Genomic DNA, 27,072 nt, shown 5'->3' with positions numbered 1-27,072 from the left:
TTACTTTATTTTCCAGATCACCAGCAACGCGTGGCAGGGAACCGCTAGTCTATCTATATATAAATGCTCTGTTCATTTTGAGTGACGTCATAACTCAAAAACTGTTGGACTAATTGCCACCAAATTTGGCCATAAGACACCTACTAACCCAAGGAGTGACCATCACACAAAAATGATTTTGTCATTTGGGAGCTGTAGTTGCTGGGATTTATAGTTCACCTACAATCAAAGAGCATTCTAAACTCCACCAATGATGAAATTGAACAAACTTGGCACACAGGACTCCCATGACCAACAGAAAACACTAGAAGGCTTTGGTGGGCACTTGAGTTTTGGAGTTGTAGTTCACCAATATCCAGAGAGCTCTGCGGATTTAAACAATGAAGGATCTAGACCAAACTTAGCACAAATACTCCATATGAACACAGATGGAGTTTGGGGAAAATAGACCTTGACATTTGGGAATTGTACAGTAGTTACTAGGATTTATAGTTCACCTACAATCAAAGAGCATTCTGAAACCCATCAGCAATAGAATTGGGCCAAATTTCCCACACAGAACTCCTATGACCAACAGAAAATACTGTGTGTTTCTGGTGGTCTTTGGCAACCCTTCTGGCACCCACTTGCGACCCCCCCAGGGGTCCCGACTCCCAGGTTGAGAAGTGCTGCCTTAAGGCCATCCAGTCCAACTCCCTTCACCAGGGCAAGAAAACATAATCAAAGTCCTCCTGACAAAGAGCCATCCAGCCATAGATATAGATAGATATGTATGATTCACACACAAACACATATATATGTATATGAAAGATATAGTATCATAGATTTTAAAGGGACCCCCAAAGAAGGGGGGTATTGCAGTAAGAAAACCGGACAATCTCTACATCAACACTGACAAAGAAACAACAAAAAATACTGTTTACCCACAAGCATAAAGAAATAACATATATTAGAAACCAACACTTTCTAATTACTTTATTTTCCAGATCAGCAGATTGGGCCACAGCAACGCATGGCAGGGGACGGCTACTTCTGTATAATGATCTGCATTTGTAACACTATGCATACTTAGCTATGTAACCCTTCTAGTGAATTGCCACTATGTGCACTTGGACATAGACTACAGTGTCCCAATGTGCAACAGCAGCCCATAGAATTGTCTAGATGGCATTAGGAGTGCCCAATGTACAACAGTCACAACATGCAATGGTCAATTCATTGGCACTCCAATGTAGTAACATCATAACAGCCAATTGCTGGAAACAAACATTGTGAAGCCTCTCAATTATATTTTCCACATATATGAATGCAATTTTGATTTCCAACCATGATTGACAAGTACACTGAAAGTAGAGGAAATCTTTAATGTGAAACAGCAACATTATGTACTGGTACTGCCTAGATTTCTACTTCTTGTTCTTCTTTTTGTCCTCAAAGAATTGACTTGAAATAAGCATCAAAATATAATCACAGGGGGTCACACTTACAGCACAAATCAGACAAGCTTGGTACGCTGAAAAGAGCAGCTGCCAAGGGAATATGCTGTTATTGCAGCCTGGCCTCACAGTAGGTTCCCTGTAAAGCCTTAATAGACAATTTGAATTTAAAATTGTTGCAGCTGAGAATTTGACATTTTTTATAACAATGAACAACTATACATTGTCTCTAAGTGTGCCTGAATGAGAGCATGTGCACCTCTCCAAAGCCATTTCTTTATCGCCCCGGTCTGCAAATTCCCAGCTGGCCCCTAAAACAATGTAGATAAAGTGTCAATTATTGATTTTGGAAGAACCCCAAAGCTGCATTTTGCCTTTTAAAAATGCCACGGACCCTCCATTGAACACACTGCCATTTAACATTTTAAAAATACCAATTTCAATTGATTTTACTGTGTGTGTTTGTTTGTGCCTTCAAGTTGCTTGTTGACTTATGGCTCCATGAATTTCATAGGGTTTGCTTAGGCAATAAACACTCCTGTTTCCAGCTCCTTCCCCTGAAATATAGCCTATGGTACCTGGTGTTCAATGCTGCTTTTCTAGCCCTGTTTAGCTACCAAGATCGGATAGTATCTTGTTCTTTAGGGTATACTGACCTGAAATACTGGGATGTAGGATGAGATACATATCTTTGATGGAAAGCATTTTGACAGCTTATATGGCTCATAATAGTTCCTATGGGTTGAAAACATCATCTTCAGACCACAATTGCCCTCCCTGTCTAAAATAAACAAGATAGATTATGTAGGTTTGATCAGGTACATTTTATGTGCAGCTCCAGCCATACATACATACATACATACATACATACATACATACATTCTTGCTTTGGATAACATAGGGAAGGTTTAACAACCCAGTGGTGTTTGTTTTGCTGTCTGTGCCCTTGTTCCGAAAATTTCGCCTCACTTTCTGTCCCTGTGATAATTGGATTTTGAATTTCTGTCTGAAGGCGTAACTGCCGCCACGCTTAATTTTAGAACACCTTTCCTGTAATTTGAACCCCTTGCTTCTAGTCCTAGCTTCAATGGCAGCAGAAAACAAGCCTGTTCCCTCTTCCTTATGACACCCTTTCACATATTTATGCATGGCTATAATGTCTCCTCTCAACCTTCTCTTCTGCAGGATAAACATGCCCAGTCTTTAAGATGCTCCTTATAGGGCATGGTCTCCAGATCTTTAATCATTTTAGTTGCCTTTCTCTGGACACCTTCCAGTTTGTCAATATCTCTTTTGGTGCCAAGAATTGGACACAGTATTCCAGGTGAGGTCTAACCAAAGTAGAATACAAAGACACAATGACTTCCCTTGATCTAGACACTAGATCTAGATACTTGTCTCTCATAAGCCTAGGAAGAAGGCAATCAAAATCCATATCTGAGCAGATATTGTTCAGAAAACCCCATGATAGAATTGACTTGTATTCACCATAAATCACTTCAAGGCATACATTAACAACAGCCTCTTTGAACATCATGGTTAGTATTTGGTCTTGTCAACAATGAGTTCAGAGTTACAAGAAGCAGCTGCTAGGGATCTCTTTATTATTTCTGTTTTTACTTGATTTATATACCAGTTTTCTCACCCCTGGGAGGACTCAAATCGGTTTCCAACATATTTACAGCAAAATTCAGTGCCTTATAAAACATGAAACCCTAATATAAAACAACAGTAACATAAAACTATCAATTAAGTCATAAAATGTAACTACATTAAAACATTAAAACAAGGGATTAAAACATATTAATATAAACATTATAATCACATGGTCCAAAAGCATGGTCCAGGCTGTTCCAATATCAATTAACCATTGTATGTAATCTGTGTTCATTTCTTGCCCTGCTTACTACCCAAATGTTTGGTTCCACAGCCATGTTTTTGTTTTTTTCTCAGGGCCAAGAGGGAGGGCACTGATCTAATTTCATTAGGAAGGCATTTCATAGATGAGGGGCCACCACTGCAAAGGAGGCAGGTCTGAGAGCAAGGCCTCCCCGGACAATCTTACCTCTGAGATGATTCGTAGAGGGAGGGAGCTTGGCTTTTACTGCAGTGAATGTATGAGATTATCTCTATACATTTTCATGAGGATGCTTGCCATAGATGCAGGTGAAACGTCAGGAGAGAATGCCTCTAGAATATGTCCATATAGCCCGAAAAAACCTACAACAACCCATTTTCAGTCTGTTCTTAATGTTGGGGCTTTAATTGCATTCAGACTCAATATATAATTTTTAAAAAGTACAGTAAAAATCATGTAAGAACACATACCTACATTTCTCACTCTACCACAGAACAGACCATAATAGTATCCTTTCCCCAAATGGGTTCATTTCCAGAAGTTTCCCCTAATACAGAAAATATGTTCACCTTTAGAACAACACTGTTCTAACTCCCTTGGTGCTACGTGTCCTTGACTGTAACTAATTTTTGCACTTGCTTATCAGGAGAAACACTGCAGTGAGATGTCAGGATTTGATGATACCTGTTTGCAAACCTGGGGGATAATTATGTGCAGTTGCCTAATAGCTTCTCTTATTAATGTTGTGCTGACATGTTTAAAGCAACATTCAGTGATTGCTGGTATTTAATGGTAGTGATTTCTGGGTCATTATCATAATGTTGGCATTTGATTTGTCTGATTGCTGCAGGTGGAAACAATAGGTGATGCATATTGTGTTGCAGCAGGACTCCATAGGCAGAACCTGAATCATGCGAAGCCCATAGCCCTGATGGCCCTGAAGATGATGGAGCTCTCAGAGGAGGTGCTCACACCAGATGGAAGACCTATTCAGGTAAACTTGATTGCTCTGGACTCCCAAAAAGAAAGTAAAATGAATGTATGACATAATATGTGATCACAAACTGGAACATGTCAAGAGAAGAGCAATCAAAATGGTAAAAAGTTTGAAGCCAAGCCCTATGACGAGTGGCTTAGGGAGTAGGTATGATTAGTTTGGAGAAGAGAAGGTTAAGAAGGGACATGAGAACGATGCTTAAATATTTGAAAGGATGTCATATTGAAGAGGGAGCAAGCTTGTTTAGTGCTGCTCCAGGGACTAAGACATGGCACGACAGATTCAAACTACAGGAAAACATATTCCAGCTAAACATTAGGAAGAAATTCCTGATGGTAAAAGCTATTTGACAGTGAAATATGCTTCCTCTGAATGTGGTGGAGACTCTTTTCCTGGAGGTTTTTAAACAGAGGCTGGAAAGCCTTCTGTCAGAAATGCTTTGATTATGCATTCCTGCTTGGCAGGGGGTCGGACTGGATGGTGCTTGTGGTTTCTTCCAAATCTACAATGCAAATCCTAAGGTTGTGATTTCAGTTGCCATTGATGGCTGGTAAATATAAGCAATATCCTTTTCAGCCTGATAACCCAAATAGAGCTTCCATGTTTAAAGACAATATACCAGTGAATACTATTTGGTGCTAGGAAACCGCAGTTATATTAAGGCAGTAACATTTATGCTTAACATGTAGAGCCATCTATCCAGCTGCTGTGGAAAACAGTATTAGATGGGCCCGGGACTCAAATCCATGCATTTAATAGAGGACTTTATTATTATATAAATGACAGATCAACTTTTTGTCTGGCAATATATTATTCAAAACAGTTCCCTATGGAATGGGGAAAAGATGGCTTGTTAGTGTAACACCTTCATACATTAGATGTCAAAGAAATCAGTGTTGGCTTGTTACTATTGCCAGTTGCCATCCCAATCAGTCACTCTTTTTAACTTGTGTTGCCTGTTTATGGTTCTGAAAGTATACAAGCCCTAAAAACAGCAGCAATCCAACCCCAAAACCTGAACCATACTTATTATGCAGTAAGTGGAATTTAGGTTGGATGGTATTTATTGTCATAGCCTAAGAATAAGAGCTAGAATAAGATTCTGGACGTCTTTTTTCAGTCTTCCAAAATCCCAATCACTGTGGATGTGAGAGCAATCCAATTGTGATTTCTTTCACTCTACTGACCCCACTGATGATTCAGCTGATCTAGCTGTCTAGGTGGGTGTCCTCACTGCTCCATTTGTGTTCCTCCCAAGGCTGCACATTCCGTGGGACAGGATGACAGCCTCAGATAGAAGAAATGTGCCATCCTTCAGTCAAGGATAAATGATGGCTGTACTTCTCTGCTAGAACCTCCAAACAAATTCAAGGTCTATTTGTCAGAGAACATAGGACAGCCTAACTTCTAATGGCCCTTCCAGACAGGCCCTATAACCCAGGATCTGATTCTAGGTTTTCTGCTTTAAACTGGATTATATGACTCCACACTGCCAGATAATCTGGGATAAACAGAAAACCTAGGATCAGATCCAGAGACATAGGGTCTGGCTGGAAGGGTCCTAAGACTCCAGACACATTTTGAAATGAGATGCTGCACATGGCAATTTGCCACTCTTTTAAAAAATGGATAATTACTGCAATGTTTTGAGCACTTCTCAATAAACTGCGTAATTCCTCCTCATTTAATTGCAAGCCTTAAGATATCATAACTACAGATCATTAAAGTTAAAATTCATTAGTGAATTTGCTTGGAATGCACATTGCACTGTTATTTTCTAGCTCACCCTTTTCTCAATTCCTCTAGTTCTTTATACAGTAAGACAGGCATAATTTCCATGATCTTGTCATTTATGGAGGTGGCTTCTTCAGGGATTTAGCTCCTTTCTAAATCTCATGGGATTGTAGCAAGAGACAGAATTTAAGAACCTACTGCTGAATGAGTCATAATGTTCCCAATGTGCTGAATTTCTAAACAGGAAATATGATGCTGTTGAAAGGAAATTCTTTCCCCCTTCTTTTCCTTTAATTTAGAAAAAAAGGGGGGTGTACAAGGAATACATGAGTAGTGCTTTATACCTGTCCCATTTTCTCTGTTGGAAGTGAGAAATGCTTGATGTTTTACAGGGATTCCAACTTTGCCTTGACATTCTGAATCCTGAATTGTGTGGAAATGGGGAGAAGGATACCCAGTTTTTCAAAGTTGTTGCACTCAAGGGACCTATTGCTTATGCAACGCAGCCTGGTCGGTCATTTATGAAAAGCTATATATTGCAGAACTTGGTCAGAAATATAGCTTGGAAAAGTTAGTTTAAAAAATCAATTTTGAATAGAGTCCAACAAGTGGGGGGTCACCAATCAGATTTTTCTGAAAGGTATCAGCCAAAACATAATTTCTTCTATCTTGGGGGGCTGGTGTCCTTGGGCACTCTGTTCCTTTGCATGATCAAGTCTGCCCTTACTCATCGTTTAGAGGCATTTTGGGTGAGAAAAGTATTTTGATCAAAAGAACTGTGTGTTGCCCAGATAATGAATTTGTCCATCCCAATGATGACAGATGATGGACTTGAGATTAAAACTATGAATACAGACTCCTCCTCTGCCCCATGTCTTCCTTTTCTTGCTGATGGACCAAAAAGATGACATATTTGTAGTTATAAGCACACTGGCCATAATCCATCTATAGTGATGGTCAATATATCCATCCACAATAATGTTATGAATAGTTCACAGAGAGCCAGCTTGGTGGAGTTGTTGGATGATGATTCTATAGACCAGGTTTTGTCCCTGCCTGGCCATGAAAATTCATTAGATGATCTTGGACAAGTTACTTATTCTTGTCCTCAGAGGGAGGGAAAAGCAAACCTCTCTGAACAAATCTCATCAGGAAAACCCAATGATAGGCTCACCATCTGTCAAGAATGACTTGAAGGCACACAACAACAATAGTTCCAACCCACATGAAGATTAGCAATAGCTCGCATCCATCAATTTCTCAGATGTTAACAGGAGAAACATTACTCCCTTTGCCTGGAGAATATTGAGAGTTGTTTTTCTGGACCAGAAAACAGGAAAAATGTGTCCAACAAAACATTCTCATTTTAAAGTAGTCATAGAATGTTTAAAATGCAATATTGGAAGATGTGCAAAAAAAATATTTAGTAAGCATATGGATACATGACAAAATGCTCAGAAAGCTATTCAGATGTCTAAAGTGAACCTAAACGTCCTTATAACTTTTTCTGTAAAACAAAGAATCCACACAGAAGTAACATAGAAAAGAGGTGGTGGTGGTGGTGGTGGTGAGAAAAAATGAAAATTTACAAAAATAATTTTTAACAGACATATTTAATCAATGTTAAACCGGTATAGTATGGTCACTGGAAGATTCTGTGAGTTCCAGTTCAAAAATGTAACTTGTCTAAGCTCTGAATGGAGATGTGTTCAATGAGTTACATCTACAGCAACCAAACACAAACACACACACCAATATACACAATGCGATATCTATCTAGGGATGATCTTGGCTGGTGGTTGTTGGAGATCTGGTTTTTCATAACAGTGTAAGCTGAAATTTTCTGCCTGTAACATCAAGTAATGAACTTGTATGTCTTAGAATAAAAGTAATTCAATTATTATTATCATCACATTATTAACTGGGTTCATCTGAGGACTGATTGAAAAAATGGACAGAGATCTCTAAGATTTGTCCCTATTTATAGAACTGGCATATATCGATATTGTCTCAGGAAATGAAGGGGCAAGGGTATACAGTATTTATCTGAGAAGCATTCATTAAATTGTATTTGTTCTAAAGTACAATTTAGATGTAGTTTCTTTAAAGCATTGATTTTCAGCTTCCTCATGCATTTCAAATGTAATTGATCAAACAGCAAATTGGGATGCCATCTAAGCTTTTTAAAAAGCACTTTAAAATCCCATTAATTTCAGCAAGAGAGTTCAGATGAATTGAAATCAGTGGTGTATGAAAAATGTTTAATGTTAGCTGGATCATGTCCCTTGTTGCTTAGCATTTTTGCATTTCATTTCTGTGCTATAGCAGGATCAATAGTTCGGTTAGTGTCACCAGGAACATGAATTAAATTTGGCCTCAGCTTGCCCAGCATCTAAACCATAACTTGTTCAATCTTGAGTGACAAAACTCCGGTGTAGTTCTTTGTCTAATGTGAAAGATATTTGTGTCAATACCTAGAAATATCTAGATCCCTAAGAAGAGTCCCTGATGATCATTGTTCACATTTTTGATGTTGTTATGACTTTTCAGTCTTGGGACCAGTGTTTTACTGTGGCCATGGCCTATAATAGTGTTATCTTTAATGTCCCATCTACTTACAAAATTCAGAAACATTACTTTTTGGGACTACAGTTCCCAGACTCCCCACACAATGTGGCCATTGGTTCTGATGGCTGAGAGAGCCTTGGTGTTATGGTTTTAAAAAAAAAAAGATAAGGTTTCAGACTCTGGCAAGCTACAGCAAATGTTATTGACATCCTTTGCTGACCATATTGGTTGTCCTGTAGTCCTGTCCCTGCTGTATTTAGGATAAACATGATGATGGAAAGCCCCCTATAGAATTTTCTGTAGTACTACAAATACTTATAAGATAAGTGCAGGTAGAAGTCACCCTCAGATATTTACTGTTAGATTGTTGTAACCATAGATTGTGATTTTTCTTTTTTTTCCAATAATTTTTTATTAAGGGTTTTCAAGATGGGAGATTATAAAAGATTAGGAGATACCTGGGGCAGGGGGGGAAACAACCAATCCCACCGCTGCCACCAATATAATGAAATATAAAGGATATCCGGGCAGGGTGGACACCACGATCACACCTCCGCCCTTAGATATATAGCGTGGAACAAAAGGCTGACCCTAAGTGACCGAAGTACTTGGTAGAAATATAGCTGCCACCACCTCAGAAATACCGGCCTGAGGAACCAAAAAGGTGTGATTGTATAATAAGTAAAAGAATGTTTGAGCACTGAGACTTTTATGGCTGACTGGGCTTCAGAAATGTATTGGGAGAGTGAGTTCTGAGGGAAACGAATGGATTGAGGCGAACACCAGTTAAAAGTAAACTAATAAAGAGTTTATTTTAACTTGAGAATAACAACAACTCGTTGGAATGAGTGGTACAAAATCTTGATGCAGTTGCAGTAACTTGGTTGCTTGAACACAAACAGTTCTCCTGACAGAATAGCTTTCTCCGCTTGAGTCTCTATAACCAACTGTTCTATTCTTAGACACAGATTTACTTGGAGCACAGACCCCTGTCTGCCTCCCTCAACTGGCTATAAGGTATCTTTGAAACCTCTCTTAGGCTCAATAAGACACAGCTCTCCTTTACTAGCCTCTCTAGTAAAGCTCTAGCCTAATGTCTTCACCATATACCTTAAACCTAGAGACTAGCTAAAACTCTCCTTCTGTCAGTTCCCTGCTCTAAAAATCCAACTCTCTCTGTCTAACTCTCAGACTCTTCTCCCCTCTGTCAGACAAGACCACTCCTTTCCCTCCATTCAGCTGACTCCACCCCTGATTGTTACACCCAATCAGGAGTCAGCCTGACCCCTCCTCCTTCCCCGCTCAACAGCCAGGAGGCCAAACACTGCTATGCAGGCTTCGGCCTAGCCGACTAAAAGGTAGATTTACTACAGAGATACATCCATATTATAAAAATCAATCAAATTAACAATTATATATTTAAAAAAGGCAAATAGGGGAGGATGGGTATGGGGAGGGGTCTGGTAGGGAGGGGGGAGTGTAGGGATGGGGATGTGTGGAAGAGATGTGGGGGTTAGGGAATACATCAGGGGAGAGTCCTTGGTCTTGATCATCTATTTTTCCCCTTAAAACATTTTCAGTGTAATTATTATTGTTTTCTAGTCATGAGTCTCGCGTATCTAAGTCTAGTTAATCTTGAAGTATTTTTTGATTGGAGACCAATCTGTCCTGTTTATCTGTTTATCTTCCAATTGCTGTGTTACAGAGTCCATGTTTATTATATCAAGAAGTTTGAGTGTTAGATTGTTGTAACCATAGATTGCAATTTTTCAACAAGAGCCTTTTAAAATTAAATCCAAGGTGGACTTTGTTAGTGTCTATAGAGGAGGGAACCCAATTTCTGTGAAAAATCCCTTTTATGTGGGGCTACCGCTATTAATTTATCTTTGGGTGTCAAGTCCTTGAAGAGAGAAAGAATATTTTTAATGACTGGGGGTAGCAGAAAAACCCTATTAGGAAGAATAATGGATTCATGACAATTTCAATGAATTATATCCTAGAATTCAAATGTTTGGAAATGTAGAAGAAATATTATGAGGAGAAAAACGTGTTGTTGTTGTTTTTCAGGAGGATGGGGAGTAGTGCCAAAAAACCCACCTGTTTTCTGTTTGTTGTTTTTGTTGTTGGGTTTTGCACAGAAAGCTATTTTCCCTCCTGCAACATCTCAGGATGCTAGAGCATGGAAAGAATATTGCAGAGATATTACAAAAAGTTTCACTTTTTTTGCACAGAAAACCACTTTTTTTTGTTTGCATAATGACCTCAAGCTGTTTGAATATTGAAAGAATATTGCACAGAATTATTTGTTTTTTCCTATATTGGGAAGAAAACTACCATAATTATATTTCTTCAAATGTCAGAACAAAAAGTTTGAGGCTTTGCATACCTATTGGAGACATTCTGTATCCTTAAAAGGAGAACTTCCTTTCCATATATAACTGTTCAATGCCATATTACTAGAAGTGGAAGAGAACACATGAGAGAATGTAGCTCAGGCTGCTTTTTTTCACCTCCAGGTGTTTTGGACTTCCACTCCCACAATTCCTAACATGCCTGGTGTAGCTACTGCCATGCTTTTTCAGAGCACTTTCCACACATCACAGTTATAGTTCTGTGACTCCATTTTAACTGCAATGGCTTCATGCTATGAAATTCCAGGGCTTGTAGTTTTGTGGTGATGCACTAGAGGAAATCTAGAGGCAATTATTAATTGATTTTCCTAAACTACAAGCCTCAAGTTAGCATAGGAGGAAGCCTTGGCAGTTAATGAGGAATTGTAGTGCTCTAATTGCATAGTGGAGAGTAGCAAGACCACTATGATTTAAAGCATTTCCTTACTTGGAAGCCTCCAGTGGTGCAGTGGGTTAAACCCCTGTACCAGCAGGACTGAAGACCGACAGGTCACAGGTTCGAATCTGGGGAGACCATGGATGAGCTCCCCCTATCACCTCCAGCTCCTCATGTGGGGACATGAGAGAAGCCTCCCACAAGGATGGTAACATATCAAAATATCCGGGTGTCCCCTGGGCAACTTCCTTGCTGACGGCCAATTCTCTCACACCACAAGCAAAATGCAGTTTCCCAAGTTGCTCCTGACATGACAAAAAAAAAAAAAAGAATTTGGCAAGTGAATGAAATAATAGTGAGACTTTGGAATTAAACTATTTATGACAGAAGAACATAGATGTGGTGACACAGAATCACATCAAATGAAGAAAATAAGCAGAAGCTGAATACTACTTCCCTTTTCTTTTACAAAATTCCTTCTCGACATTAGCAGTTTACCCTATCTGCTTTCCTGTTCAAGGTTGAAGATTGTATTTCAATTGATCTTTTGTTAATCACTGTGTATTTACAAGTTGAGAGAGGTAATGAGAGGAAAGCACCACCCAATTTAGTGGAATGTACCATAAATAACTGCAAATAACTGTAGATGTTACAACATTAATGTTTTTGGTATTGTGAACATCAAGGGGCTAGTGTGTTTGTGTGCATTGTGTATCACTGACATGAGGAGCTGTTGCATTCACTGTGTTGCTCCATCACTGATTTGTAGGCAATACACTGGTTATTGAATAATGAGCTATTTGCACTTTCCCAATTGGCAAAAAGCTTCCTCTTATTTTAGATTTTTTTTGTCTTGAAAGAAACGTCACTGCAATTCTTGACTAATGAGAATTTCCCCTGGAAGCCATTATCAGAAATAATTTGCATATTTTAGCATGCAAAGGTGGGACTAATGGGTTTAACGAGTGAGGCAAAGAACCGCAGAGCCTCAGACGAAAAGCAAATGTCGGTTTGCAAGAGCTTGCTAAAATTAACTCTGCAGTTACACAGATTTGTGCAGCTTCTCCTTGTTGAAAGCAGGTTGGTGGTCCAAAAAATGAGAGGTGAAGGTCAACAAAAATAATTCCAAGCTTGCTGTCAAATCTGCTTCTTAATGCGAGGAAAACATGTTGTTTTTAGAACTGACAATGTTGAACGGTATAGAGATCAGCCATTAAAGAGACGGGGAAAATACATAGGGGAATGAATGCCTTATGAGTCAGTGAAGTAGTTTATTCCACTTTTTTATCTGTTTCAAATTTCCTTTATGACTTTTTTTTGCTATATAACCAAAGAACTTTTCAAATAAAACAGTAAAAATACCAGCCTTAAGTAAGAATTGATCACAAAATAGGGTAGCAAGATGGATTTTAAAAAGGACTATGTTTTTCACAGTAGTCTACCAGTGGTTTCTGAAAATTGGTCCTCTAGCTGCTTGGACTTCAATTCCTAAATGTCCCATCCAATTCAATGAACAGTCAGGAATTCTGGGAGCTGAAGTCCAAATGATCTTGAAGATCAAAGTTTGGAAACACTGCCAAACTAAGAATTGTGATTTGCGGAATCCTTCTAGCTCAATGATTCCCAAACTTTGATTCTCCAGGTATTTTCAATTTCAATTTCCAGTTTCTTGGCCAGTTTGACAATCAGGAGCTCTGGGAACTGATGTCCACAATCCTTAGAGGACCAAAGTTTGGGAATCATTGTTGTAGTTCATAGCCATTTCTTTTGACTACTTTAATTGGCGATTGTTCTTTCCAACACCTGCTACTTGAACACCTTTTTACTAAAGAGGTCTGCAACTGGAACCAAATCTTCCACTTGTCAAATACTTGTACTATCACTAAGCCTTGATTCATAGGGAACAATGAGTAACGTGCAATATGCCATAAGTTTCCAGGTCAATATGCAGACATAACTCAGATGAAAAACCTTCTAATGACAAATTCCTTTTTGCAACATCTTGTTATGCCTGCCCAGTTACTTTCTCCTCTCCATCCTTTCCATCCTCTGTCTGCAATGTGAAGGAGACCATTATTATTTCCATGTCCATTTCAATATAGCAGTGAGGGAGAGTGACAAAGTCCAGGTTTTTACATTTCAGAGCAACTCTCTTCATCACCTTATACTTCACACTTCAAATGTTTATTCCCTTCTGCCCAATGTTACAGTTTTAAACTTGACAACAGGAGACTGGACTCTCTGTGGCTGTGTACAGTGAAACCAAATAAACCCTTTTTTGAGCAATTCAGAGCCCATTTGTCTGCTGATAATTCCATCACTGGTTTTGGAAATCTTCCTTGATTGTGCTGTAGTATCCTAGCAACTTCTGGAGAGTCCCCCCCTTCCATTCTTTCTATCTCCCCCCTCCCCCACTCCCCAGTGTCTTTAATAATATTTAAATCATTCCCCAAAAGGTACAAAAGAGACTATTTCAGGATGGCTAGCTTAAAATGATAAATTATTTGTGATCTCATTCAATAACATAACTGCAAAGGAATGCATTTGCATACAGAACAACTAATCATGTTTGTAATGCCTGAACAATGTGGTTATATAACTGGATTTCTGCTGCTCTCTAACCCTTTTCCTTCATGTTAGTGAACTGCGACTGGGTCTCAATAAAATAAAGATCTACAATTAGGGAATATATATATTTATTCAGATCAGAGTTTCGAGATGGGGACTTTACAAGTGCACAGCACTCTTCTACTTAAGATAACCTAGTGGTTAATTTCCCTCCACCACAATAATTTTGGAAGGCTATGGATTACTTCAGAATTGTATCCAAAGTTTCAGATTTCAGGAAGTTCATTTCCATGTTGTTTGTTTGTTGGGGGGCCCAGGACTACTCTCAGCTGTTTTTCCCCCTCCGTGGACCACATTTGCCATTTCCCAGCACTCCATTTAACTTTCTTTTGGCCTAAAAGTGTCTAGTTGTGTCCACATTGTAATGCTGAGAAAGCTTAAATAAGAATGGACATGAAATACGAATCTCCTTGTTTGAAAAGTTTTATTCAGTCATTCCTACATTCCTCCTTTCTGGAGCCAACTCAAAATGTAGTTCATATATCACCCCAGTTGCTTCTACCTTTTCTCTGTTTTGTATTTTTTAAAATTTATTTATTTCAATTTATTTCAAAGTTTTATATACCGACCTTCTCGCCTCTTTTGAGGGACTCAGACCGGTTTCCAATTGAATTTGATACTCACAAGTTTTTCAAAGAACTGGAAGGGTTACTTCAAACTTACTCATTTACTAATAAAAATACATGTTTTTCTGTGCAGAAAACATTTTGCTATGTTTTCTTCATAGATTATTATACCTTGCACAAAAAAATACATAGTTTTCCATACAGAAAACATTTATCTGAACAGAAACCCCTTATGTTTTTGCAAAGAAAAACACATATTTTGCTGAAATAACTTGTCCCCAGATATGTCCTCAAAATGAAGGTAGTGACTGAAACATACTGGATCCCTCTTGCCATGATACTAGTTATTTTGTGGAAAAAATAAACAAAATTGTAACTCCTATTTCCAGGTTGGTGCCCATTACAGTGTTTTTGACTGTCTTCACTACAGTTCATGTTTTATATGACAGGTGACATAGTTTTTGACAATAGTTGCCTTACGTTTTTGTCACTGTCATATCAGTATCTCCTTGGAAGATATGGCATATTTGAATATTTTCAGCCATTTATGTGATTTGCTTTCTATGAAAATCAGGGAGGAGAGATATTGGCAAAACCTCTATTGGACAGTATTTGTTTTGAAAGATACATTTTGACATTTTGTGAGAGAAACCGGGCACAGGGGAAAATAAATAACAGCTGTGTGTGTGTAGAAGTAAAGTCCTTTATTTACCAAAAGCCAAAGATGCTACTAAATCCTAGTACTATGTGGGGGAAAAAGTCCTGAGATGTACCATCCCTATGGAATCACAAGATAATGTCCTAGCTTTAGGGTCAAGAAAGAACATACTGCAATCCACCCTTTTTCAATGCCTACCATTCACATTTGCTTCTGTAACAGATGCAATGGGCCAAGTACCATAACTACTAATGGAGAGATCGTTCATGTATAAGTTGAGGACAAAATTATGGATGTTTATATGACTCATGAAAAGGTTGAGGGTAATGCTACAGGGAGAGGAAAGTACCATCACCTCATAGAGGGAAAGAAGATTTTAACACTTATGGCAATGATTTGACCCAGACTGGATTTTGGATTCTGATTTTTAATAGGCATGTGTTAATCAATTGTTTTAACTACTGTTTTGATATTTTAAAATATTTTAAGGTACTATTGATTGTTTTATGATGATGACACCTTATGGTGCTTTTGTGAGGCTGCCCTGAGTCCCCCCTCGAGGGTGAGAAGGGTGCGGTATAAATATAGGAAATAAATAAATAAATAAATAAATAAAGCCATCTGACATTGGCTACCACCAACATTTTCCCATTCAAAAAGGCCAGAAACACTACCATCATTGAGAGAGTAAAGGGTCTCGGTTGTTATTTTAGGTTTTTTGGATGATGGATTAAGCTCTTGTCTTTTGACATGCTACTCTGTGATAAGAGTTAAGGTACAGTATGCTTGTTGGCCCATGGATAAGTCAACCCAAGTTTTTGGGGTTGATTTTTTAAAAACTAAAGTTTATAGACTTAAACATGAGTACATAAGTTAGATTTTTTAAAAAAGTTACTTCATCAAGTTGGGAGAAAAATTTCCATAGCTTCATGCTGCAGTGCTTGGGGGAATTACTTGGGGGGACTAAGATTAAGCAAAGCTGAGAAGTGAAGACTGAGAACAATGTCTAGTATTATCCACGCCCAGTCCTTCTTGTGTTTCAAGTCACATCCTTTTATCCAGTTCTAGCTGTATCTTCTTATCCTCTTTATTGTACAGATTTGTCAGATCTGTTTTATGTTGTTTGTTGTTATATTTTGTACAAAGCTATGCAAAAAGAGTGGTATGCATGACAACTACTTTTTTCTTTTCAGAGTTCAGTACTACACAACCATTAATGTCTACATTTCACAGCCTGTGACATCAGATTACATTTAATCTTAGAAGCTAAACAGGTTCTGACTGTTAATACTTGGAAAGGGGATTACCAGTGAAAATCAAGTGCTGTGGGTCATATTCAGAAGAATCAATGGACAATCACTTTGCCTTAAAACTACTATGAAACCTACTTGAAGTCATGTATATTACATGAGTGCATTCTTACAAAGTACAACATTGTTTGTTAGAAAGGTGGTAGTTAAGAAGAAAGACATGTAAAGATCTGTTTTGGTTTTCTAAGTAGTAAGCTCCTTCACATAGTCTTGTATGTGTTGATGCCAATTGTTCCAATTTAGGAAAAATTGGATATTACTGAATAATCACTGATAATATAACTAGGAGAAAAATGCCTGGATAAACAAATAAATATTTAGCTGACACTGAAAACAATGCAATAACAAAAACAAAAACAATAATTATTTATATCCCGCACCTATCTCCCTGAGGTGACTCAGGAGTCAACTTAATCTTAATAGGAAGATCATTGCACATGGTGAATGATATAATCAGGAGTGCATCTACACTGTAGAATTAATGCAGTTTGAGACCACTTGAACTGATATGGCTCAATCTTATGGAATCCTAGGATATCTAGTTTGGTGAGACCCAAGCACTTTTCAGCAGAGAAGACTACAGATCTTGTAAAATTACGACCCCTCCCCCCTCCCTAATACAACCATTGAAATGATGCCAAGCTGTATGGATTTTACAGTGCAGATCAGACATGGACAAACTAACAACTGGTAGGTTGGCTGGGATTTCTGGGAGTTGAAGTTCAAAACATCTGGAAAAACAAAACTTGCCCATATCTGGTGTAGATGCATTCTTTATCATACTAACTGTTGAACAAAGATATATCAGTAGCTAAAGCATGTTGTTGTTCTCTGCCTGTGCTGTCACGCGCTGAGCCTGTGCAAAAGACTGTAGACAGGAAGTGTTTACTGTGTGCCCAACGGGACGCCAGGGCTACCTCAGATAAGAAGCCTTAGGATTTCCTTAAACAGAGACTTTAGATTGCTTAAAGGTTCAACAGAGTTCTTTCTTATTGTTAAGGTCTTCAATAATTCACAACTACTTCAAGGCTTTCTTAATCAACTAGTGGCTTTCAATCTTGCCCACAGGGGGCAGGCAACTCTCTTAATGGACTGTTTCTTTACTATTGGGGAAATCCTTAACTTCTATCTGGGCAGTCTGTCCTAGGCCTTGCTGGCATGGAGCCCCTACACCCAGTACCAACTGCTTCTGGCTGCCGTGAGTGGCCCTTACCCAACAGAGTCCTTTGTAGACTTCCAGGAGGAAAGAAGGTGTTCGGTTCCCAGCAATGGCTGTGCTGAGACTGTATTCCCCAGCCAAGCTATGCTGAGGCTGTATTCCCCAGCCAAGCTATGCTGAGGCTGTATTCCCCAGCCAAGCTGTAAATTCCCCAGCCAAGCTGTAAAAGATGAATCTTTCTACAGGAGGACCTGATTTACGTCCTGTACAAAAGACTTCTCTGTGTGGATTGAGCTAAAATGGCTCCTTTTCCCTCCCAAAACCCAAAAGGGGGAGGAACTTGGGAACCTAACGATGACGGACGGGTCATTGACCCAATAACTGCAATTCAAGGAAAGCCACCTAATTGCAAATGCAGAGACCTTTAGAATACATGCAAACATTCAATAAAAGAAAAGGAAGTTGGAGCTCCTGGTACAGCCGTGCCTTCAGATCATTTCCAACTTATCATAGGCTTTCCTTTCCCTTCAAGACCAAGAGAATGTGAGTTTCCCCAAGTCACTCAGGAATTTTCCATAGCTAAATGGGGATATAAACTCTGATTTCCAGCATTGTATTCCAACTCTCAAACCATTACACTAAACTACCTCCAATAACTGAATCATAACCCTATCCAAAATCACCTTCAGAATAAATTCTCATCCTGTAGGGTGTTGAGTGAATCAAAACCAAGTCCTTTAGCAGACTGCCTCCAGGCCTGGACTAAATTAGTAGAAGATTATTTGACTGTTCTCAACCTCATGTGCAGATAAAGGTTTTCATAGAAGGTTTTTAGAACCATTAAGCCTCTTCCCGGAGGAAAAAGGAAGCATGTCATAATCTCACAGTGGAAGGGAAATATTCTTCAAATAAAGCGTGAGAAATAAATGTGCCTTTTTAAAAATGCAGGTCAGCAAGTTCTTAGAATTAGCTGGGAGTTCAGCAGGGGTTTGGAATAGCTGAGGATGGCATTTGCCCTGGTGTTTGAAGCTGACAACATGAAAAACATTCATCTGTTTCAGAATGATTTAATAACCTGAGGTTACATGAATTTCCTGTTATAAATAAATAGCTGGGCAGAAAATGTAAATATTTTAGCTTCTTTTTCCTGTGAGATTTGGTATACATTGGACAAAACATTGCTTCTTTAAAAAATATTCCCAATGACACTAGAGAACAAATATTTGGTTCCAGTCCTTCTACTAAATCACAAATTATGGATAATTGGGGTGAGTGTCAGGAATTGTATCCTAGACATGCCACTGACCCATGGATTTATTTGTTAGAACGATTGGACAATTCGATTTGCGACAAGCATTGAATGCAGCTTTGCACAGAATTGCAGACTTTCAGTGTGCTTTCAGCGTGGGTTGCATGTCGTAAGCATTCTCTTCACAGCACCCGCAGTGCGTAAGCATTGTCCTCGCAGCACGTTTGTGTGCATTTGGTACACTACCTAGAGACAAGAAAACTTTAAATCTCATTCTGCCATTAAGGCACAGTGAAGCAAACAGCTTAAGCAACCGATTTTGAATGCCACTGAAAAGGCAGAAAATAGAATAGTTAGTTACTCTGTTATTATTGTTCTTTCACTGCAGTGGGGAGATATGCTTTTGGGATTTACAGCTTACATGATAAAACATCTTGGCTAGTTGGGAGGGGGGGCAAAATTGTAACACTTTATCACAGGCAGCAATTTTTTAAGGTCATATCTGGCTGTTATTGTAATATCTGTAATAGCTGTGATATTAGAGTTCCCACGGGCTCAGTGGGAATGCAATGCTAGATTGACAAGGAAAACCTGTAGGAGATCTTCGGAGTGAATGTCTTCTTTGACTGTCATCACAATTAGCAGTGTTGCTGAAACTTGCAATTATCTGCTTTGGAATAATGGATTAACCCAACTGATAATAATAAAAACTGGTATGCATTGGAGATTGTTTAGGTAAAAACTCACTATTGCAGCTCACGTGGAGCTATACAAAACAGCAAACACCTCCACCACCTCCATGGGGAGAGGGGGGGGGGGGTGAAATGATCGGATGTTAGTTTAAAGATCTCTGAAGAATTTCTAACATACTTATGTAGTCTTTTGTTATCAGCTTAATTAGCACTGCTCCCTAACTTACATTTTCAGGACATCATTAACTTATAATGAGATTTTACAACATATTTTTAAAAGGTCATGCCTTCAAGTAATTTCTGACAAATGATGACCCTAAGGTGGGCCACAGGTCTCTTTGGGTAAAAATTTTCAGAAGGGGATTGCCTTTGTCTCCCTCAGAAACTGAAAGTGCATGACTTGCCCATGAGTTTTTGTGGCTGAGTGAGAAGCTATATCAGTGGATCTCAACCTGTGGGTCCCCAGATGTTTTGGCCTTCAATCCCCAGAAATCCTAACAGCTAAAAAACTGGCTGGGATTTCTGGGAATTGTGGGTCAAAACACCTGGGGACCCACAGGTTGAGAACCACTGAGTTATATGAACCTTGATCTCCCATTGTCCTAGCCAAGATTTAATGTGTTGCCTCCTGCATTGGTTTGATGTGTGTATTTGCCCTCAAGTTAGCCATGAATTTTATAGGGTTTTCTTAAGTAAGGAATACTCAGAAGTGGCTTTGCCAGTTCCTTTATCTGAATACAGCACCTGGTATTGATTGGTGGTCTCCTATCAAGGTATTCCTTAGATCAAGATGCAAACTAGCAGTGCATGAGTGACAAACATGTGGTTCTCTGGATGGTGTTAAACTATGACTCTCAGCACCCAATGATGAGGAATGCTGGGAGTTGCAGTCCAAGAAAAACTGGAGGACCCTCTGGTTCCCAACACTGCAGTGATGTTTCCAACTCAGCAAGTGAACCAATAATTTAAGCTCCCAGTGTTTTTTTCACTCTACAGGGATAGAGTAGCAGTTTTTGTATTCTACATATTTTTCCACACTTAATTTACTCCTTTGTGTGTATTCTGGAAAAAGAAACTTTCATTTTTATGTCATATTTCTTTACATTCAGCATCTATTTATTCCAGGCATCCCATTCTCCTGATTAGTGATGCAGCTTACATATCAGTTGAGATGCAGAACAGCGAACGTGGGTGCCTTTGTTTCATGAATTCTGAATCATATTGTCAATTTGCAGTGACAAGGCTCTGAAATGAGGGAAAGTCTAATAGGGTTTGTCGTGAGTTTGGGCTAATAGAAAATGATGTTGATGTTTTTGTAGTTCCATTTCCCTTGTCCTGGTACTAAGGCCCTGACTTTTGGTGTCTGGTGGAGACATATAGCCTGATACCTTCTGAACAATAGTTCAGAGCCCTCAAAACTCATGGGAAAGTATTTGCCAAAATGTGTAAGGGACACTTACTTCTCATGTTACTTTTCCTTTGCTGTATTCTTGAAACCATGTAAATTGCTAAACTTTGCTCTCTTCTAAAATTAGCCTGATGCCTGCCACTGGAGTCAGATATTTAGCAAAGTTCCCAGGATCTGTCTCTGCTGTTCTTGTCAGACTCATGTCTGAGCATTTCTACATTCCAGGAATGCAGGCGGCTAAGTCATTTTGGGATCACTTCCCTACACATTTTTTTAAAATATGAAGCAGAAGGAAAGAGAAAGAAGGCCAAATGTCATCTTAAATTCTGTGATCCAATTGGTTAATTGTACTGCTATGTGAACAAGGATAGAAAGAATATTCACAATGTTTTTAATGCTTGAAAAAAGATGTCAAGTATTAAGAAATTCTGATCCCCCCCCCCCCAAAAAAAAAAAACAACTCTGGATGGATGAGGAATTTCACAGTTTGGAACTTATTCTGTGTAATCTTTGCATGTAGTTGTTTTGTACAGAAAATAGCACTTTTATCCAGAAAATCTGTTTGCTGAACAGAACAATCGCTTGCCATTTTTTGTGCAGACTAAATCTGGAATTACCCATATTTAGTCTTCAAAAATATGGGTTTGGAAAACTTTCTCACAGAAAGAAGAAAATTGCTACAATTATTCATCACTTCCTTGAAGGGTAGGACTCATCTATGTAACTATGCAAGCCATATTCACATAGAGTTTGCTCCTGGCTGGCTCCATGCTGTTCCTGCACTTCAGGTAAATATTGTGGGGTTAACAGGCCTAATCTGGTTTATCCCATGTTAGGAACTACTCTAAGTTGGAGGATGTCTTGAAATTTGCCTGAAACTTCCGAAAAACCTCATAGCTTCAGATGATGGTGGACACAACAGATTCAAGTCTGATTCAGATCAGTTTGCTGGCCACATGGGGCACAGCCACCACCCCCTTTTCAGTGTTTATCAGCACAGAAAAAAGGAATGAATCACATCTAAATTGCAACCATAACAGCTTCAAGATGGCCACAGATATCTGTGTAAATTCCTAGCTGTCACAGGGGCCCTTTACTGATTTCAGCAGAGGTGTCGCACTGGCCAGGGAAAAGGGGAGAAAATTGGCTCCCTCCTTCCAAGTCATGTAGGCACTTTACCCAAACAGCTGGACTGTGAGGAGTCCACTACACCTCTATGACATTTCTGTTCTGGCCTGGATCCAGGTTTGTCATGCAATGTATACTCACTCTTAGTGAAGAATTACATCCCTCTATTTCAAATGTGTGGAGTATAATAATTTAGAAAGTGTCCTTGGAGACAATCATACTGTTAGGTCACCTGATTCATCGCTGTCTAGAGAAGTAATTACTAACATGATCTCCCAAAAATCCTAATCTATTTTAGGATGCATCTACACTGTAGAACAAATGCCATTTGACACCTCCTTAACTGCCATGGCTTAATGCTGTGGAATCGTGGAGGTTGTAGTTTAGCAAAATAGCAGCATTATTTGGCAGAGAAAGCTAAAGACCTTGCAAAACCCCAACCCTCATGATTCCATAGAATTGAAGAATAGCATTAAAAGAAGTGTCAAACTGCATTCAATCTGCAATGTAAGTGCATCCCGAGTCTGTTCTTGTAGTATATATTATGCTTTCATTCCTATGGTCATTCAAACTAAATGGATGAGGTCAAGATTATATTATGTACAAAACATCAATACACAGTACTGCTAGATGTGATACTCATGTGGATACTCGTCTAGTTTCTCAAATGTGTCAGTAGAGTCCCTCATATTTCTTTTTGAGTTTCTTTGTTCCATTACAGCTATTTAGAGTTAGATTTATTGGAGGTTGAATTGTTTCATTTTCTATCTCTGACAGCAGGAAGTTTCCAGGTTGCCAATCCCAGTATGAACCTGTTACTTTTTGTGCAAAACATGGATTTTTAACACCAAGCTGAGGCCACTTGACAAGAATTCTGCCTCAATCAAGCCCAACTAAACATAGCAAACCTTGTTCCAAGTAAACATGGATAGGATTGCATTGTAAATTCCCAATTTAATTTAGAATCCTGTACTTTGTGCATGACCCTGCCTTGCTAAAGCAGGTCACATTCATCCCTGGACCATTTGATGAACACAAAATGTAGATGGGGAATTCATTTCTTCTAAATGTGTTTGAATGTGTTTCTATATTTGGGTGACCCTATTTTAGGGGGAAAGAGATGGCCACTAAAGATGTGGTAGGGAATAATATGAATTAGAATGGCTATGATGAGCTCTGAATTATGATGGGGAAATGGATCATAGAATCATAAAGTTGGAAGAGACCTTGTGGGCCATCCAATCCAAGAAGCCAAGAAACAGGAAAATTGTATTCAAAGCACCCCTGACAGATGGCCATCCATCCACTGCTTAAAAGCCTCCAAAGAGGAGCCTCCACCACACTCCAGGGCAGAGAGTTCCAAGATTATCAAATCCAATCTAGCACAAGAAGACAATTTTGATATCAGTCCTCTTTCTGAGCAATAAACATAGCACTGCACTGACAGTTGTACTCTTCCTAGTCATAGCTCTTTGAGAATACTAATGTTTTGGTTCCTGTATGGATGTCTTTAAAAGGCTTCCCTGCCTATAATGTATATTTGTTTATTTTGTAACTGTAGAGGCTGGCTTGTGACCATAATAAAGTTATCTAAAGATAATAAATGTACTAGAATTACCTTCCTAGTCTTTGTGGGAAATGTTCAACATGCACACTTTGAAGAATACTTCTTAAAATAACATATATGCACACAAATAACTAAGATACAGACCAGGCATCCTCAAACTGTGGCCCTCCAGCTATTTGGACCTCCAACTCCCAGAAGCCCTAACGAGCTTGTTCAATTGTCATGAATTCTGAGAGTTGAAGGCCCAAACAGCTGGAGGCCTGCAGTTTGAAGATGCCTGATACAGACTGTGTTTGATCCCTTACACAAGTGGGGTCTGTGTCAACAAAATCTGTGGAAAGACACTAAATAAACTGCCAAGTTTAGAACCAAAGGATAATATCACACCTTTCTATTCCATATAATTTTTATTTCTTATTCTTAAGTGTAGATGCAACCAGCGATGCCTCTACATTGGAGAATTTTAATGCAGTTTGATACCACTTTAACTGCTATTGTTCAATGATCTAGAATCATGGGAGTGCTAGTTTTACAAAGTTTTATACTTATCTATCAAATAGTGCTAGTGTCTGGACAAATCCCAGAATTCTGTACGAGAGATACATGGCAGTAAAAGTAGTGTCAAACTGAATTGATTCTAGAATAGAGATGCAAACCAGAATGACAGATGGGGCAACATCCTCCACTGAACCCGAGAGTTCCAGACTAGATTGTGGTATATTTACCCTTCAGAGAAATTATAGTTTTATATATCTTTATCAGCTATAAACCCCCAGATTTTGATTAGGTGTTTTGAATTATCTGATATAGAACTCTAGTGTATTATCCTGAACTTCAGAACTACAAATTCTGTAGAAGACCATTTGAGATACTTTACCAAACTCCACCTTCATGGATTCTGTAGGATTGGATCATAGTAATAAGACTGGAGTAACATGGATATTATTATGTTTATGTTTATTATATTTATTTATATCCCGCTTTTTCTCTCCATACAGAGATTCAAAGCAGTTCACAATTAAAAGCATTGCAATACAACTTAAAGTATACAAATTTGCAAATATAAAAACAGTATTAAATATAATTAATATTCAAAACTATTCAGGTTAAATCCATAAAAGCATATAAAATCACAGCAGCCCCTGACATGATCTTAAAAACCTTCTCCTTAAAATGCCTGTTTGAATACAATGGTTTTAACCTGCCACTGGAATGTCATCAGGGAGGGTGCCATTCTGGCTTTCTTGGGCAGGCTGTTCCAGAGTCGAGGGGCAGAAGGCCCACTCTCTTGTTCCCACCAACCAAGCTTGAGATGGAGGTGGGACTGAGAGAAGGGCCTCATGAAGACCCCAGGAACCAGGTAGGTTTGTACAAGGGGATGTGGTCAGCCAAATACCCTGGACCTGAACCATCTAGGGACTGCAGGACAATCCTATCTTCCAATAGGGAGAAATGACCAGGTGAGGCTAATTCTGCCTAATGAAAGATGCTGTGATGCTGTGATGCTCCAGCATCTTGTAGAGGTATATTCCAATCCAGTTATTCCTTTCAGGATGTAGAAGCATCTTAGAAATGAAAACTTCAAGTTTCATATAATATCAAAGAACCAATGCAGCAACCATTGCAAGGAAAAGAATGAAGCAATGCTAATGATGCAGAAATTCCACACAGAGTTTATTTCTCTTGTGTATTTTGCTCCTGTTGCTTAAAGCACACGATTCCTGCTAGTTGGAAATTTATGCTGCCTATTTTTCATTAGCATTGGGGTTGTTGTTTTTTGGGTTTTTTTTAATGATGATGGCAGACAACTGTGAGAACAGAGCCAAAGGAGAAAATAATGACTTTTTTGTTTGTTTTAACTATAGCATTGAGGTCAAGAACTTGACATTCTCTTTAGAATCAGGCAGCTTAAATGTAAGTGGATCTTGACTAAATTAATAAGATACAAGCTGGGAAAATGTTTATTTACACAGAAATTTCACTTGCCTCAGTTTGGTGCCACAGAGAAAAGATGCTAGTATCTTACAGACCACCAGGAAGGGACACAACTGTAGCAGTTCCTGGGGTGGTTTACTGTCCCTGACACATGTCATCTTTTCAAAAACATTGTATTTTTGACATTAAGCCAGTCATCAAGTGAGACAAAACATAAGATTTCTTGAGAGTAGCATAAATGACAACTCACTTTTGGGGGTGGAGGCAGAAAGAAAAGGAGTTGTCTCAAAAATATAGAGCCATTGAGGGCTGCAAAAATGAGATTTGGGCCATATGCAACCCAAGATCTGCTACTGTAAACTCTATAACAGTGCAGGCAACTACCTAAGGGCTAAAGACGAATCTCCACCACACATCAATCTGTCAATTCAATTCAGGAAAAGCGATCCCACCTAAACTTTAGGAAACATCTCCTGATAGTAAGGGCTATGCGACCGTGGAATATGCTGCCAGGGAATATGGTAAGGTATTTTTCTATGTAGGCTTTTAAATAGAAGAGTGCTTTGTCAGGAGTGAATTTGAGGAGTTTTGATTGTATATTCCTGCATGGTGGGAGTTTGGTTTGTGGTCTTCTCCAACTTTATGTTCCTTCTAAAATATATAGATATTTTATTGAGATCAACCAATAATGAAATAGAAGAAAACATGACATCAAGAGGACACACCAACAGTCCATATAGAGCTTGGTGTTGCAAAAACATTCATTATGATTATGGCAGAATGGTGTTGTTTATTCGTTCAGTCGCTTCTGACTCTTCATGACCTTATGGACTAGGCCACTCCAAAGTTCCCTGTTGGCTGATGCCACCCTCAGCTTCTTCAATGTCAAGCCAATCACTTCAAGGATACCACCCATCCATCTCATCCTTAGTCGGCCCTTCTTCCTTTTTCCTTCCTTTTCCTCCAGCATCATTATCTTATCCAAGCTTTCCTGTCTTCTCATTATATGCCCAAAGTATTTTATCTTTGCCTCTAATATCCTTCCCTCCAGTGAGCCTTTGTGCATTATTTCCTGGGGTATAGACAGGTTTGATCTTCTTGCGGTCCAAGACACTCTCAGAATTTTCCTCCAACACCAGCTGAGGCATTTTCTGCAGAGTCCATTATAAACACAGCTCATTATTACTAACAGATTTGTGTAATGCTAAAGCAGCCACTAGGTGATGTTCAGAAACCTTTCACTGCTGCCAAATTTTTCACAACCCTAACATTGAGTTAAGGGGTTAGAAATCACAGAAAAGAAGCAATGGTTTATAGTGTTTATGCCCTCTCCTTCGACCACAAAGTTTCCTAGACTGACTTATAATTAATTACTTTGCCATTTCCCTGCCC

The 27,072-nt window shown here is 38.9% G+C and overlaps 1 protein-coding gene across 1 annotated transcript in view; it reads left to right on the top strand.

The window, feature by feature from the left end:
• Nucleotides 1–27,072, top strand: part of GUCY1A2 (guanylate cyclase 1 soluble subunit alpha 2) — a 207,739-nt gene that overhangs the window by 130,554 nt on the left and 50,113 nt on the right. Inside the window, exon 6 of the mRNA XM_060771014.2 lies at nt 4,145–4,288. Coding sequence (XP_060626997.2) covers nt 4,145–4,288 — 144 coding nt within the window. The remainder of the gene's footprint in view (nt 1–4,144; nt 4,289–27,072) is intronic.

The sequence above is a fragment of the Anolis sagrei genome, chromosome 3 (genome assembly GCF_037176765.1).
Source record: "Anolis sagrei isolate rAnoSag1 chromosome 3, rAnoSag1.mat, whole genome shotgun sequence".
Taxonomy (NCBI): domain Eukaryota; kingdom Metazoa; phylum Chordata; class Lepidosauria; order Squamata; family Dactyloidae; genus Anolis; species Anolis sagrei.
The sequence above is the reverse complement of the archived record's forward strand: the minus strand, read 5'-3'. Positions and strand labels throughout refer to the sequence as shown.